This window comes from Brassica oleracea, chromosome C7, assembly GCF_000695525.1.
Source record: "Brassica oleracea var. oleracea cultivar TO1000 chromosome C7, BOL, whole genome shotgun sequence".
In the NCBI taxonomy this organism is placed as follows: Eukaryota; Viridiplantae; Streptophyta; class Magnoliopsida; order Brassicales; family Brassicaceae; genus Brassica; species Brassica oleracea.
This window is the reverse complement of record NC_027754.1, coordinates 20,116,795-20,132,519: the sequence shown is the minus strand read 5'-3', so window position 1 is coordinate 20,132,519 and position 15,725 is coordinate 20,116,795. Positions and strand designations below refer to the sequence as shown.

Below are 15,725 nucleotides of genomic sequence, written 5' to 3'. Positions count from 1 at the left end.
TATTTAGGAAATATTTAGTTAGGATATATTTAGGAAAGATATGATCATGAAATTCGGAAGTTTCCATTTTTACTTTATTTGGCAAGAATATACATCATACGTAAGACAGAAATATGTAGAGAGAATGGAAACTACATTCTGCCTTAGGCTATTATATAGTAAAAGGCAGAACAAGGTATGACTTGTAAAAAAGAAAAGGTATTTCACTTACTCTAGGATAGAACTTGTAAAAAAGCCGTAGGTAGACTGAAGATATCAAGATAAAATATTACGACAAAAAATCTAGCTTAGGTAAACTATTGAAGAAAGTGTAGTTTATATTTTCTATCCAAGGTAAACCTATGTACAATACTTTATATTCGATTTTTAGACTACGTAGATGGCTAGAATAAGTATTCTGTTATAGCTTTGATATTAAATAAAACATAGTTCCACAATTTTTAAAAATTAAATTTAAACATAAAAGTATATATACTTTGGTTTCTAATGATTCTACATTTTTTTATATTTTTTTACCTAAGTTTACTATTTTTTCCACAACACAAGGGCAAAACCAGTCCAAAACGACCAAAGTCTTATTTTGACAAACAAACTTCAAAAGTGTCTCGTTTTTCCAATTTTCCCAAATAAATATCCACGATTTTCTTCTACCAATTAACCGGTTACCATGAAGTCCATTAAAAAACTGATCGTTTGGTTATTCATGCATTTTGGACGTTTTTAAAAGGAAAGTGGTTGATTTATCCTGTGAATCAAATTTACGAAACACAGATTATGAATACAAACTCTACAATTTCTGAAATAATAATAAAATAAAAAACCACATGATTACTCAAAGGATATTATTCTTGAACAGAAATACTGATCTGAGTATTTTATTCCTTTAATCACGTAAAATCACCACTACTATATTTTCAGAAAAATCTCCACACCTTCCATCTTTTCAGAAATTATAAATATTGCAGTCTACGCATAACTCCACCACACCTTCAATCTTTACAGAAACTGCAGTGCAATCATGGAACTCAGCTTTGTCAACCACGTTAGACCGTACAGAACTGCCTGACGTCTACAAGTTAAGGTCCTTCATACTTGGAAGCAGTTCACACCTCTTTCAGGAGAAACCTTGGAAATCGTTTTGTCTGATGCATATGTACGTCTCTAAACTTTCTGTTATTTCTTCTCACTATTCGTAACTACATCTAAATGGAAAACACCTTTCAAAATCATGTTCTCTTATTTATTGTTGGGCAAACAAATGATTCCTAGATACATCTATATTTAAAATTACTATCTAACCGTTTATTCTTATTATATTGAAGAGTAACAAGATTCATGCATCATGTAAGAAGGGATACTTTGATCGTTTGGAGAATAAAGTACCTGTTGGTACTTGGAGAAACATTGACCATTTCTTGGTGACTAATAATGGCGGTAGTTAAAAGACTACAAATCACCAATACAAGATTGTCTTCATTCACACCACTGACATCACTCCTTCAACACTGCAAAAGGAAAACATGTTCCTTAGTTTGGTTGACTTTGAAAGCATTCAAAGTGGAAAACTTGATACGGCCAACTTAATTGGTTAGTTTAATACAGTCATACAAATTTCCACTTCAATATTGTTCAAAAGTTTTTTATGAATCTTACATATGATGTCTACAATATCAAATGTTATTAGACAAGTGTTTGAGTTGGGAGATCTAGAAACTGTGCAGTGTCATGGTAAACAAAGAAAGAAAATCGAGTTCAGCTTGAGAGACATCAGGTAATATATTAATTTTATGTATTTCTTATATCATATATTTTTAAGCTATTAATATATGTTTTCAACAGTGATCAAAAGATAGCTTTCTGCCTTTGGGGAAAGTTTGCTGAAGCAATACACAGTTTCAGCCAACAAGCTGAAGAAGAAATTGTTGTATGCCTACTCGTGATAAGTGGTTGCTTTTCCCACAGAAAGACATTGGAGAGCTTCTTGCATCAACTCAGGTTATATTTATATATTCAATATATGTTTTAGCAGTGATTTATTTGTCAAACACTAATTTGTATATATTATAAATGTAGATTGGGCAATGCAGAATCATTAGCACAATCTATGCTATTGATAAGGATTGGGGATGGTACTATTTTGGATGCAATGCTTGCGAGGGAAAAAAGGTTCTTCCGTTTTCAACTTCAGTGAAAACAGTGAACGGAAAAGAGACTAAATCTCATGTTTGGTGGTGTGAAGGTTGCAACCAAAAAATTACAGATGTCTCACCAAAGTAAGTTTTCTTTTACAAAACACAGTTTCTGAATAATCAAAAAGTTTTCATGCCTAATTTAATTATGTTTATTATATTATGCAGGTTCAAGATTCATGTGATGGTTAAGGATGGTACTGGAGAAGCTACCCTCATGTTATTGGACTGGACTGCACAAGGAATTGTGCCTGAGACTGCTCTCAACCTTCTCGATGGTTCATTTGATGAGGTATACTATATTTCATAAACTATTAATCATAACTACATTCATTTTACAGATGCAAGTAATTGATTATGTAACTCTACATTCATTATACATCTAGAAGATATTGATTCATTTCCTGAAGCTATTACTTCTTTGGTTGGTAGAACTTTCATGTTTGGAGTTTTCATTGAGAAAGACAATATTACAAGCAAAAGTGGGAATTTTAAGGTTGGTAAAGTATGGGGTGAACTAAGTATGCTATTGACAGCTGGTGTCACAGAATCGAGTACTCCATCTGAAACTGGAACTACTAATTATAGTGGTGAACAGGTATGTTTTGACTTTTTCATATATAAAATTTTAATATTAATTTAAGAACCACAACTATTTGATAACTGAGTTTCTATTGTAGGGTTCATTTCTACTGATGGAAAGTGAAGTTAACGAGGACTCTGTAACAACCCATCAACTAAACGCAATGAAATTGCCGTAACCAAGGACGCAACTGAACTCACTTCGTCATCAAAGAAACATTGCACCAGAGTGTTTGTGAAAAAAGAAAAAGGTCTGAAGCAGCAGTTAACCTCGGAAAAAAATGGCTAAGGAAGTGTGGAATTGTGCTTTGTTTTTTTTTTTCATTATGTTTTCTGTTTGTTGTTTTCTGTTTGTTGTTTTCTGTTTCCAGTAACTGTGTTCTTTGCAAGTGTTTGGTTTTATTTGAACTTTGATTAGCAATGCAAAGTTATCTGTCTTTTTTGTCTTCCTAAAAAGTCTAAAAATATTGTAAGACTCTAAACTAACGTTTATAGTGAAGGAAATCTTCTTGCATTAAAAAGGTGATTACTTTTTGAATCTGAGATAATATAACATGCATGTGAAGGATTTGTTGTTAGTATCATTTCTCGATAGACAATCTAGATCTGGTTTTAAAAAAAAAATCATAAGTAAAATCAAATTATGTTTTCGATCCACTAGAAACTGCGAGTTTACCCCTTATTTTGTCAGGATATATGTTCCTTTTGATTTCGCCTTCGACCGAAGAAGCAAAGCGCACTGTTAACCTTCCTTCGTCTTCCACAGCTCCTGAAGAGAAATATCTACCCTTTTTTATAAATTATGTTTTTTTTTTACAGTAATCATGTATTTAGGTTTTTTGTTGACATAAAAAAAGTTATTATAGTTTAAACAGTGCTATTACTATTGTATAAACTTTCTAAACACAGATATACAAATCAAATTCCATTTAATAATATAAACTACAACCTTTTTTGTGACAAAAAAAAACAAAATACTCCAAATGTTTTTATAAAAAAAATTTATCGACAGATTATTATAGAAAACATAGTTGGTTTTGAATTTTTCTTTGCTATCTCCTTTTTTTCTGGAGTCTAAATATAAACTAACAAATTCCTAATTTTTCTCTTTCAAGTTTTAAGCTACATTGATTTAAATATTTACCTATTTTCTTCATCTCCTATAAGTTAATCTACTCTTTTCTCAGTTATTTCTAAAACCAGATAATACTTTAACATTTAAAATATCTTCTATTCATTTGTCTTCAATCATCAACAACTACCAGTATTCAAAGGTCAGATTTTCAAATTTTTAGCGAGAAAGTGATAATTTTTTCTTCAATTATCTTCCAAGGTGATACTTCTTCTAAATCAATCTTGATTAAACTGCTATACATAATAATACAATCCTGTAAAGAATATCAAACATCATCAACGCTTAGAAAATAATAAGTCTAACTTATAATGTTCATGATGCATCTTAAAGTTTTAAAGATTATAGACATAACATTTAGTATCTATCTCATGTATATAAAGGATTTTTTAAGCCGGTGATATATGATATGTGTGTCTATTTTGTAGATAATATAAAGTTACCCATGTGCACTATAATCAATATTACCTTTTCTAAGGATTATTAATATAAATTTGGATTTCAAAGTTTCTTATGTGTTTTTGTCCATTATAATTTATAACTTTTTTTAATCATATTTGCTATAGATGGAGAGAGAGAAATATGAAAAAGGTGACAAAGAAGCTATACATGAAGATGATGATTTCGGTGATGTTTCAACAAAGGCAAATCAAACTTCGCAATATCAAGATTGGATGGAAGTTAATAGTAAGAACAAAGAGAAAACAATGATTAACCATGAAAATAACTCCAACACAAGAGAATTGTTTTATCTTAGTTTTCTTTTAAACAAGAACAAAGTATCAACCAGCTACACAGATATACGAACTGTTAATGAAGTTTTGTATCCTGCCTTTGAAGATGCTTATAATGCTTTTTTTATTTGAACTACAATTTTATCTTTAGGGTTTTTTCAATTTCTCAGTTATTTAGCTCCTTATGTAGCTCCTATATTTGATTATATTCATGCTTACAAATTGATAGATTCAAAACTATTTTATAACGTGTATATTTTTAATTATCAAATTTATTAATTATGTTATATATAGATGTGTAAAACATCAGATGTGTATATCTCACAAATGCACAGTTATGCAATTTGACATATGTAATATAGTTAGCCAAAATTATATTAAAGTAAATTTACATTAAACGCAAATATGATTAAAAATACACAAACATAAAATTTAAAATTTTCAAAAAAAAAATAAAACAAAAATATATCCTAGTAATCGAGTTCTCATTGAGTACTTCAGAGTTCCAATATTAACAGTCTGGTCTGAATGCAGGTTCTGGTTGAAGAAGATTGCAACAGGTTTGTTGCATTATATATATAGAGAGACTAATATAAGTTAGATGACCTTGGAGCAACCAAATCAAACAGAACACATGCTTACGTCTCTGTGGCATGCGACCATAACGGGTCCAGATGTTCTCATAACTTTAGGCCCTCCTGTTTTCTCAAATAAAGTTAGAATTCTAAATGTGCAGAATTTCAGTGGTTGTAGTATATTCCTAGGTTGGGTTCGTTTCAAGGGCACTTAGATGTAAATGTAAGGATTAGCTTACAACTAGAATGAGAAATGAAAAGGAGAACTAAATCATTTCTATTATTAAAAGTTAGAATTCTAATTGTGCAGAATTTCAGTGGTTGTAGTATATTCCTAGGTTTCAAGGGCACTTAGATGTAAATGTAAGGATTAGCTTACAACTAGAATGAGAAATGAAAAGGAGAACTAAATCATTTCTAGTATTAAAAGAAAAATACCATTTAAAATTGGCCTATAATTTTCAAACTTATTTACACTTCCATTCCATTGAACTGTCTATTTTAGTGCTTGTATTTTCTGTTTTATTAATGCATTTTCTAAATTGAAGTACCATAAATTAAGTATCATTTATTTCAAAAATATTTTATATAATTTAGCTAAACATTAAATTATACTTAATCAATTCCAAAAATGTAATAAGATGTCCATTATTGCATGTTGGTTATTTTTTATTTTGGTATAATTAACTACATAAAAAAACAAAAGAAATGTTATAAAATACATACTATAAAGCACAAAAATGATATACTGAATTTTTTATCGTATATATCAAATATAACTATAGATAACCATTTTATTTTACATTAAAATTTTAATTCATAAAAAATACATTTGTAGGAACACATGTGTCATATTTTAAAATATAAATGATTCAATTGACAGATAAAAAAATAAAATTATTTATTATTAATTAAGAAATTAAAACATCATTTTGTTTAAAAATGCTAAAAAATTATTTAATACAAATAAAATTTTAAAATCTATATTTACATTGATATAAGATAAAATATATATTTTAAAAATAGAAGCAAATACCCGGATCATATTTTAAAAATGTGGATGATAAAATTGACGGATCAAAAATAAATTAAATTTATTTTTATAAATTATAAATTATTGTTTTTAAAATATATTAAACAATTATTAATACAAATATATTTTAAAAATATATACTACCATTAATATAAGATAAATATTTTTTTTAAAGTAAAATGGAGGTCAAGCTCTGGTTCCATTATTAAAGCACAAATATGTACGCTAATATATTTAGTTTGTTGTATCTGAAAAACATTTCACAATTAAAAACCACAAGATGGCTTAATTTATTATCTGATCCACACATTCAAAATGAATCTTGTCGTCATGCGGACAGCCATACTCCATGGGTTGCCCTAGTCTAAGCGAGGTCGCTTTTTACAGCTCTGAATTTTCTTTCCACTTTGGAGAGCGACAGAAGGCTGATTTCGAGTACTTTGACCACCACAAAACTTACCCGAAAGAGTCATGTCTCCGCTATGTTCATCGAGGACTCTTCTCACTACAGCTTTGCGTTCGACATGCTCACCACTCTCAAAAATCATCCTAGGGGTTATAACATTTGCCATGCCCTTAAACTTTATGTAGACATTTACACTTTTGGCCTTGAGTCTCTCATTCGAAGGTTCCACATCTTCGACACCAGTTTCTATTGCCACTTCCAGAATCTCCAATAGGGAGAAAACGTCCCTCTGTCGCAGCAGCAACAACAAAATTGTTAGTTGTTATTATTAACATCAGTGCCAATCATGATATATGATTAATTGATAAATAATATAAATAGTTTTCATATTTCAATGCCCTTTTTGTACTTACTGAATATTATGTGACCAATAAAATAATAGTACATATTTTCTTATGATTGTTTGAACTTATAATTAATTTTTTTTTGAAAAATAACAAATTTCTTAATATTGATGCTTTTAACTAAAACTAACAGAGAGAGTATGTAAACTTACCTCCCGGATCCTCCTATCATATGCACAAATCACAAGTTCCAAATACATAGAAATCCAATCATTGGCTTGCCATTCTGATTCCTTCACCTGCAGAAGCAAAAAAAAAAAATATCACTACTTGCTTGATCATGAGAAAACAAAAGTTAATAGTTTCTTACAGATAATCTTACCAAGTAAAACCGTTTTCCATCATTCAAAGCATCATCTGACGGCCAATCAGGCAACTCACCTTTGAAGAAACCATCCGCAACTGCGTCACCATGAAAGTGCGGTACAAAGGGCTTCTCGGTGATCACTATGCAACAATATCATTAATCATTAAGAGATGTGAGATTTTATATAGAAAAAAACACCATAATAAACAATAGTGCAAAACAAGTCACACCTTCATCTTTAATTCTGGCAATGGAGCACTCAAAATCCAAATGATTAGCTTTTTGCTCATCAACTCGCACCTGGAAGGTTTTCTCCAATGGGTCAGGAGCTGCTGGATCGTGTGCAAGCAAAGTCATGTAGAAAGAGGACACACAATTTTGTAACATGTTGAATTTCACTAGGGAATCAAGCTGGAAGTTTGTACCCTAGCAGACGAAAAAAGCAAAGTGAGTGAATGTGGTATAAGGGAACCATATCATGTTGGTAAAGCACAAAGAGAAGAGGAGTTGTTTAATTACCTTCAACATATTGTAACGATGAAGCCCCACCTTAGCATAAAGGTTGACCAAGACACAATAAGGATAACTATAACGTACACAATCGAAGGGCAACAGTCCAGTTATCATCCCACACATATTTGATGGTATTGAAACATTCTCCATATCGAAGCCCTGTCCATAAAATAATCAAAATCCATAAACAACCTAGAAGCAGCACTCGATTTTAAGAACGGCTAAGATTTGTGTGACAAAGGAACAATTCATCATCACATAGTACAAGTTAAATTCTATAAACAAGAAGACTTAACCTCAGATTGACGGACTTGACGCCAGTAATCCCTTTGCGCGCTGTCAAAATCCACCGACGGAATTTCCGAGGTCGACATATTTTTTTCTTCGTCGTGGATGTTTTTTCTTTTCCTTTAAGGTTCTGGCGATTGGGATGACCTTTAATTTTATATATCCGTCGGAGGGATTCACTTACGGGCTTTAGTTGGGCTTCTCAACCAATGGGCTTTAGTTGGGCTTCTCAACCAATGTTTTCTAATTTTACAACATATAAAAGGAAACATTATAAATTCTAGAAAAACAAAAACAAGTAGTACTGATGCTGTTCAGTTATATAGTACACGGTAGAAAGAAGTTTCACTAGTTAAAAGGTCAGTGGGTCTTTGTTGGATACAGGACTTGTTGGTTACTGACGTCACTTCTACTTTTGCTGTGTTAAATTTTGCCTCTTCCAATGTCGGTCTTTGTTTTCACTTTGTCGGTCTTTGTTTTCACTTTTGTGTGGTCATATAAGCAGTGCCGCCTCTAAGGGAGCGCTGACAGTGCAAAAGCACAGGGTCCAAAAAAACTTCTACAAATTTCTTTAGGATTTAGGGCCCTGTATTTTCAAAAAGATGTTATCTGGTAAATATTGCAGAGAGCGCTCAACAAAATATGCCGAGGAGCGTGTATCATTGGGAAGAAGAAACCACAGACACGGGCCTTTAACTGAAACTGGAAACTAAATTATATTTTAAATTCTTTGAGTAATTCTGGTCCACATATTTTAGCACAGAGATTTTTTTTTTCATTTTATCATTACCGTAAACAATTTTCTTACAAACGGTGTAAAGCACAGGGCCCACGAAGTGTTTAAGCCGGGCCTGCATATAAGTGCTGTTACGCTGAGAGATATCTTTATTATAGATTGTTTCATGCTATTGTAGGCGGCGACAAAAGTTGAATCAAACAAGAGCGTAGGAATGAGTGTGTTGAAACAATCATGGCCATTGAAGACACCAGTAGCTTGCTATCACTATCTCGGGAAGATGTTTAATATCAGGTTCAGGTTTTAGCTACCGAAAACTCTAAGAACTCTGTAAACTCTCTTTGTATTGAATAGAATATGGAAAAGCTTTGTAGTACGATCTGGATTACACTCTCATGGCGAACGAGTAGTCTAGACTCATAGTGTCTTTAACCAACAACAACAAAGCATAAAAGAAAGTAAATGAACTCAACGGGTATTTAAATGACTTCGCTCTTCTCTCTCTCTTGCAACGGCAAAGCCTCCACGACAAGTAGAAGGTTTCCGTCTTTTATTCAAATTCCAACTTTCTCATTTTCCCTCTCCCACATCTAGCACCTGTTTTCCTCCAATACTCTACTTCTTGCAAAAATAAGTCCTTCGGTACCTATCAATACCTCGCCCTTCGAAACCGAGCTTGCCCTCAAGCTCGTAAGAAGGAAAACACGCCATGAAATCCTTTAACAACATCCAAGAATCCTTGCTCGACTGCTTTCCCTTCCAAGTGACCAATAACTCCATCTCGCCTTTCGCATCATAACGTTTTGCCAATACATCCAATAGTTGTAAAGGAGCTTCCGTCTCCGTCGAATACGCTGGTGGAACCGCTATTACCTCTACTTTCTCCCCAACTGCCCCTTTAAGTTGTGAAACATGAAAGACGTCATGAATCTTTGACTCCACCGGTAACTTCAGACGATAAGCTACTTTACAAATACACTCCAGAATTTGATAAGGTCCATAAAACTTAGTAGCCAGTTTCTGACAGAAGCGATGAGCCACTGATGACTGCCTATAAGGCTTGAGTTTGAAGTAGACCATATCATTCACCGCAAAAGAGGGATCACGACGGTGCTTATCTGCCTGCGACTTCATCAATTGTTGCCCTCTCAACAGATAACCCTTCAATTGAACCAACACCGCATCCCTCAACTTCAATGATTTATCCAACTCAAAATTCTTCGTCGACCCTTCTTCAAATGGTAATAAAGCCGGAGGATCACGACCATACACAACGACAAATGGTGACGTCTTAAGCGAGGTATGAAATGTAGTGTTAAACCAAAACTCCGCCCAACACCAGAACTTCGACCATGTACGAGGATGACCCGAAGCAAAGCACCTCAAGTATGTCTCAAGGCATCTATTCAAGACCTCGGTTTGACCATTTTTTTGCGGGTGGAAAGAATTACTATACTTCAACTGAGTACCTGCGAGGCGAAAGCTCTCCTTCAAAAAGCACTAAGGAACACTCTGTCTCTATCCGATACAATACTCCGAGGACACCCATGTAAACGGACAATCTCCTGAGTGAACTTCAAGGCAACATCCAAAGCGGTAAAGGGATGTTTGAGGCTAAAGAAATGCCCATACTCAACCAATCCACCACCACAAATATAACATTCACTCCTCCACACATAGGCAATCCTTCTATAAAATCCATGCTAATGTCTTCCCACATTCTATTTGGAATTGGCAACGGTTGTAATAACCCCGCAGGAGAGAGTGTAGAATGCTTATGCATTTGACAGATCTGACATTCCACAACATAGTCTTGAACTTGTTTCTTCAACCCTTCCCAAGTAAAAGACTGTTGAATCCTCTTAATTGTCTTCAATACCCCTGAATGTCCCCATGTTTTACTATCATGGCACTCTGCCAAAATCACCGGAATGAATTTCAAAAGCTTCGGAACCACTAATTTCTTCTTCGGCCACAACTTCCCACTCACAGGTTTTTCTTTCTCCAACAACTGAGAAATTAACTTCTGTATCGACTCATCTTCTGCAATCGCCCTGTACAGATCTTGCCATTGTAACGCCACCGGAACTGTTAATGACAAAAGGACAGAAGCCATTGACATACTGCGCGAGAGACCATCTGCCGCCTTATTCTCACAGCCAGTCTTATAGACTATATCAAAATCAAATCCTAATAGTCTTCTAAGCCACCTTTGATACTCCACGTTCACTTCTTTCTGCTCCAAAAGTTATTTAATACTCCGATGATCATTGTGAACTGTAAAATGCCTCCCCAAGAGATAGTGCTTCTATTTCCTTACTGCCATCAGTCTCTCTCGTAAGCGGGCTTCAACTGCTCCCTTGGTGTCAGAGCATGGCTAAAGAACACAATTGACTTGTTATCTTGCATCAATACAGCTCCTGAACCCACTCCTGAAGCATCAGTTTCCACCACGAAACTCTTCTGAAAATCCGGCAACGTCAAAACAGGAGCCGTGATCATAGCATTCTTCAACTTCTCAAAGGAATCCTGAGCTTCTGAATTCCAAATAAACGTGTCTGTCTTGAGCAACGAAGTAAGTGGTTTAGCACCTGTTTCCCTCCAATACTCTTATTCTTGCGAAAGTAAGTCCTTCGGTACCTATCATTCATCCCTTAACTCCCTTGACAGAACTTTATAAAGAATTTTGGACACAAATGTCCAATTCAAAATCTGTGATATATTTCAATTTAAAGTTAGTACCAAGGTTGTTGACTAAATCCGACATGGCAGAAATAAAGCATCAGAGTTCCAATATTAACAGTCCGATTTTTGAATGCAAGTTCTGGTTGAAGAAGATCCCAACAGGTTTGTTGCATCATATATATAGAGACTAGTATAAGTTAGAGGACCTTGGAGCAATCACACCAAACAGAACACATGCTTATGTCTTTGTGGCATGTGACCATAAAGGGTCCAGATGTTCTCATAACTTTTAGGCTCTCCTGCTTCACAAATAAAGTTCTCACAGGAGCTTGTAACACGCTAAGTTAACAGGCTATGATACCACTTGCTGTATATTAAATGAAAAACCAACAAGAGAAGATGAGCTGAATTCTTTCTTATTGAATACTTGAATGTAATAGAAAACAGAACGAGAAAGACTCAACGTCTATCAACTAATATCCTAAGATATGGGATGACTTATTCAGCTAGAAAACAGACAAAAGATCACCAACAAAATGCATACTAGAAACTTGGAACAACCATAAGACTCGGTTTATGCTTCAAAAACCACACATTGAAAATGGATCTTATCATCGCGAGGACGGCCATACTCCACGAGTTGCACTAGTCTGAACGAGGTCGCTTATTGCAACTCTGGATTTTATTTCCATTTTGGAGAGCCACAGAAGGCTGCTTTTTGGGATTTTGACCACCACAAAACTTACCCAAAAGAGTCATATATCCGCTATGCTCATCGAGGACTCTTCTAACTACAGCTTTGCGTTCGACATGCTCACCAATCTCAAAAATCATTCTAAAATATCTAACATTTGCCATGCCCTTAAACTTTATGTAGACATTTGCACTTTTGGCCTCGAGTCTCTCGTTTGGCGGCTCCACTTCTTCGATACCAGTTTCTATTGCCACTTCCAGAATCTCCAATAGGGACAGAACGTCCCTCTGTAGGACAACAACAAAAAAATTTGATGTTAGTTGTTAGTAATACCATTAGTGTCAATCATGAATATGTGATTAAAAAAAAAAAGAATATGTGATTAGATAGGTAAAACTTGCCTTCTTAATCCGCCTATCATGTGCACAAATTACAAGTTCCAAATACATAGAAATCCAATCATTGGCTTGCCACTCTGATTCCTTCAGCTGCAACAGCAAAAAAAAAAAAAAAAAGAAGAAGAGGATATCACTACTTGGTTAACTAATCATGAGAAAACAAAAGTTAATAGTGTCTTACAAATAATCTTACCAAGTAAAACCGTTTCTCATCATTCAAAGCATCATCTGACGGCCAATCAGGCAATTCACCTTTGAAGAAACCATCCGCCACTGCGGCACTATGAAAGTGTGGTATCAAGGGGTTCTTGGTGATCACTATGCAACAACATTATTAATCATAAAAGAGATGTGAGATTTTATACTAAAAACCAAAAAAAAAGAGAGAAAAGAACAATAGTGCAAAACAAGTCACCTTCATCTTTAAGTCTAGCAACGGAGCACGTAAAATCCAAACAATTGGCGTTTTGCTCATCAACTCGCACCTGGAAGGTTTTCCCCAGTGGGTCAAGAGCTGGATCGTGTGCAAGCAAAGTTATCGTGTGCAAGCAAAGTTATGTAGAAAGAGGAAACACAATTCGGTAACATGTTGAATTTCACTAGGGAATCAAGCTGGAAGTTTGTACCCTAGCAGATGAAAAAAAGAAGTAAAATTGAATGAATGTGGCATAAGGGAACAATATCATGTTGGTGAAGCACAAAGAGAGGAGGAGAGTAGTTTTTTTTAATTTACCTTCAACATATTGTAACGATGAAGCCCCACCTTAGCATAAAGGTCGACCATTACCGGATAAGGATAACCACAACTTACACAATCGAAGGGAAGCAGTCCTTTGAACATATAGTATGGCGGTGTTGAAATATTCTCAAGATCGAAGCCCTGTCAACAAAATAATAAATTCATTAAACAACCATAGAAGCGATCGGTTAATTTTAAATATCGAAACCTAATTAAGATCCATCAGCAAATAATCAAATCCATAAACAACCTAGCTAGAACCGATCGATTTTAAGACCATCATGTAGAATAAATTAAATTCTATAGAACAATAAGAAGATGGAAGACTTACATCGGATTCATTCACTTTACGCCAGTAATCCTTATACGCCCTGTAATAAACCTCCGACGGATTTTCCAACGTCGACATATTCTCCTCCTCGTCGTGCATGCTTCTTTTTTAAAAAGATTCTGGCGATTGGTGAGTGACCTTTCTTAGTAGTTATATATCCATCGTCGGAGGGATTCAGTTATGGGCTTCTAACCTTTCTTAGTAATGTTTTCTATTTTTACAACAAATATAAAAGGAAACATTATAATTTCCGTAGAAGGAAAAAGATGAACACTTCCATAAAGATTCTTAAGCACACGTTCAGCACAAAGCTATTTTAGTTCCAAGAACATTAACAATTTTACTGAAGACACATACTTCCTCTGCTTTTAAACAAAAACAAAAGCCTAGTCAGCAGAGGAATAACTGCAGCGCTGTTCTCAGCCATCTTTGAATCTGAACGTTTATCATGTCATGTATGGTTGCACGAGGAAGAGTCAAAGCAATGTCAGTCTCCTGATCACTGCACTCTTCATCATTATTAGTTTCTTGTGCATCATCAAATGTAATCAGGACGTGACTGTCTTGTTTAAGATAGCTACATTGTTGGGTTGACGCATGAAGAAAAGGGGAGATACCATCGAACTTACTAATCTACTTATTGCGGAATACATGAGGGAAAGGTGAGAGACAATCATCATAACTAGTCTACTTAGTAACGATCCAGCAACTAAGTTTCTAACGTAGGAGAAGAAGGTCCGAACTTGTTCCCCTAATTTGATAATTAGGAGAAGCTTCCATGTCATGATGAAACGAGTGGTGGTGATTCGCTTCTTCCTGTCTATAACAATTTGGTTAAGAGAGTTAGAGACATAAACAAATGTGATGATGATAGTTAAAATAAAGAAACTCACATGACGAATGATGTAAGGGCGAGTAGCGCTAAACCGAGAAAGCATGAGAGGACAATCCCTACTGACCAAAGAGAGTATGACCCTAAACCTGAAAACATCAAAAGGAGAATCCTTGAAGTTTCTAAAAGCAGAGTGTATCAAAATTTACAAAAAAAAAAAAAAAAAAAAACATACTAGTATGAGAGATTTCGAGCCAATCCTCCTCCTTTAGGTTTATCTGGCGGATCATTTCGTTTCCATGGTCAGAGAAAACAAGCAAACAACATCTTTGCGTAACAAAAGTTTTTTCAAAGTCACTAGAGAATGTTGCGTTATGTGCAGCCCAGTAAACAAAAGAGTAGACAGTAACAAACTAAACTAGCATTCAAAGCAAAAGGGGCATAAGAAAATGGATAAAACACCTGAAGAGCTAATCTTGCGTATGGCTTTATTTGTTCTTATCAGTAACATAGACATTCCCTACCACGAGGTTTGCTGAACCGGCTGTTACCCATATAAATAACCGGGATTCCCATCCCCAGCAAACCGACTCATCACACTATCTACACAAATACATACTCCAAATGAGCTACCCATTAGCCCTAACATTTACTTATACAAGCTTCAATCGACTACCCATTTACAAACACAACTACGATGATCCGATCCATAGATTAGTACTAAAGGTGGTGGATTTGTGCGTATTTACCAATGGACAGAGGAAAAGAAGTACTAGTGTAGAATGTGCATCCTAACGAATCAAATTGGAAGATGATCCTGGTGGTAGAGCATGAGTCGTCTGTGGATTCATTCCAGACTTATGACCGTCGACAAACCTCGTACCCATGAAAATATTATTAAAAATCCCATTTTTGGGTTTGGAAATTGAGGCAAGTTAACAGATTCAGAAGCAGATATCTGAAAGAAACATACCCAGATTGAAAACGACGAACAAGAAAGCGACTTGTCGGAATCGAGTAGTGGGAGAGAAAGCGACTTGTGTCTTTACTTGCTGCATAGCACCTTTTAACTTTATTAAAGTGTCGCGCACTTGTTCAAGTAATTGTTACACTTGGGCCCAACTAAGGCCCACTGTCGGCTAGTTTA

General features: G+C 34.7%; 3 protein-coding genes and 1 pseudogene across 3 annotated transcripts; 1 reads left to right on the top strand and 3 right to left on the bottom strand.

The window, feature by feature from the left end:
* Positions 1-1,658: 1,658 nt before the first annotated feature.
* LOC106302798 lies at positions 1,659-2,950 on the top strand. The gene is made up of 7 exons (XM_013739227.1): positions 1,659-1,771; positions 1,840-1,921; positions 1,963-1,995; positions 2,074-2,273; positions 2,358-2,467; positions 2,576-2,787; positions 2,870-2,950. The coding sequence occupies exons 1-7, from the start codon at positions 1,659-1,661 to the stop codon at positions 2,948-2,950; spliced, it is 831 nt and encodes a 276-aa protein (XP_013594681.1).
* A 3,502-nt stretch (positions 2,951-6,452) lies between these two features.
* On the bottom strand, positions 6,453-8,296 carry LOC106305975 (UPF0725 protein At1g23950-like). Its single transcript, XM_013742418.1, has 6 exons — positions 8,172-8,296; positions 7,882-8,034; positions 7,593-7,788; positions 7,378-7,502; positions 7,208-7,294; positions 6,453-6,940 (listed from the first exon to the last, which is right to left on the bottom strand). Exons 1-6 carry the CDS (start codon positions 8,247-8,249, stop codon positions 6,605-6,607), a joined length of 975 nt encoding a protein of 324 aa, XP_013597872.1. The 5' UTR covers positions 8,250-8,296; the 3' UTR covers positions 6,453-6,604.
* A 3,919-nt stretch (positions 8,297-12,215) lies between these two features.
* Positions 12,216-13,910, bottom strand: LOC106305978 (UPF0725 protein At1g23950-like). Its single transcript, XM_013742420.1, is given in 7 exon segments — positions 12,216-12,565; positions 12,680-12,766; positions 12,870-12,994; positions 13,092-13,233; positions 13,235-13,303; positions 13,410-13,556; positions 13,747-13,910. Coding segments are annotated over 7 exon segments (1,005 nt in total). The 5' UTR covers positions 13,846-13,910; the 3' UTR covers positions 12,216-12,229.
* Positions 13,911-14,025: 115 nt separating this feature from the next.
* On the bottom strand, positions 14,026-15,627 carry LOC106305977 (annotated as a pseudogene).
* Between the last annotated feature and the right edge of the window lie 98 nt (positions 15,628-15,725).

Coding starts and splice junctions, on each gene's coding strand:
- LOC106305975 (XM_013742418.1), bottom strand. CDS start 8,249: ATGTCGACCTCGGAAATTCCGTCGGTGGATTTTGACAGCGCGCAAAGG. Junction 8,035..8,171: donor GTCAAGTCCGTCAATCTGAG/GTTAAGTCTTCT, acceptor TTTTATGGACAG/GGCTTCGATATGGAGAATGT. Junction 7,295..7,377: donor ATGGAAAACGGTTTTACTTG/GTAAGATTATCT, acceptor TTGCTTCTGCAG/GTGAAGGAATCAGAATGGCA.
- LOC106302798 (XM_013739227.1), top strand. CDS start 1,659: ATGTCTACAATATCAAATGTTATTAGACAAGTGTTTGAGTTGGGAGAT. Junction 1,772..1,839: donor TTCAGCTTGAGAGACATCAG/GTAATATATTAA, acceptor TGTTTTCAACAG/TGATCAAAAGATAGCTTTCT. Junction 1,922..1,962: donor AACAAGCTGAAGAAGAAATT/GTTGTATGCCTA, acceptor CTTTTCCCACAG/AAAGACATTGGAGAGCTTCT.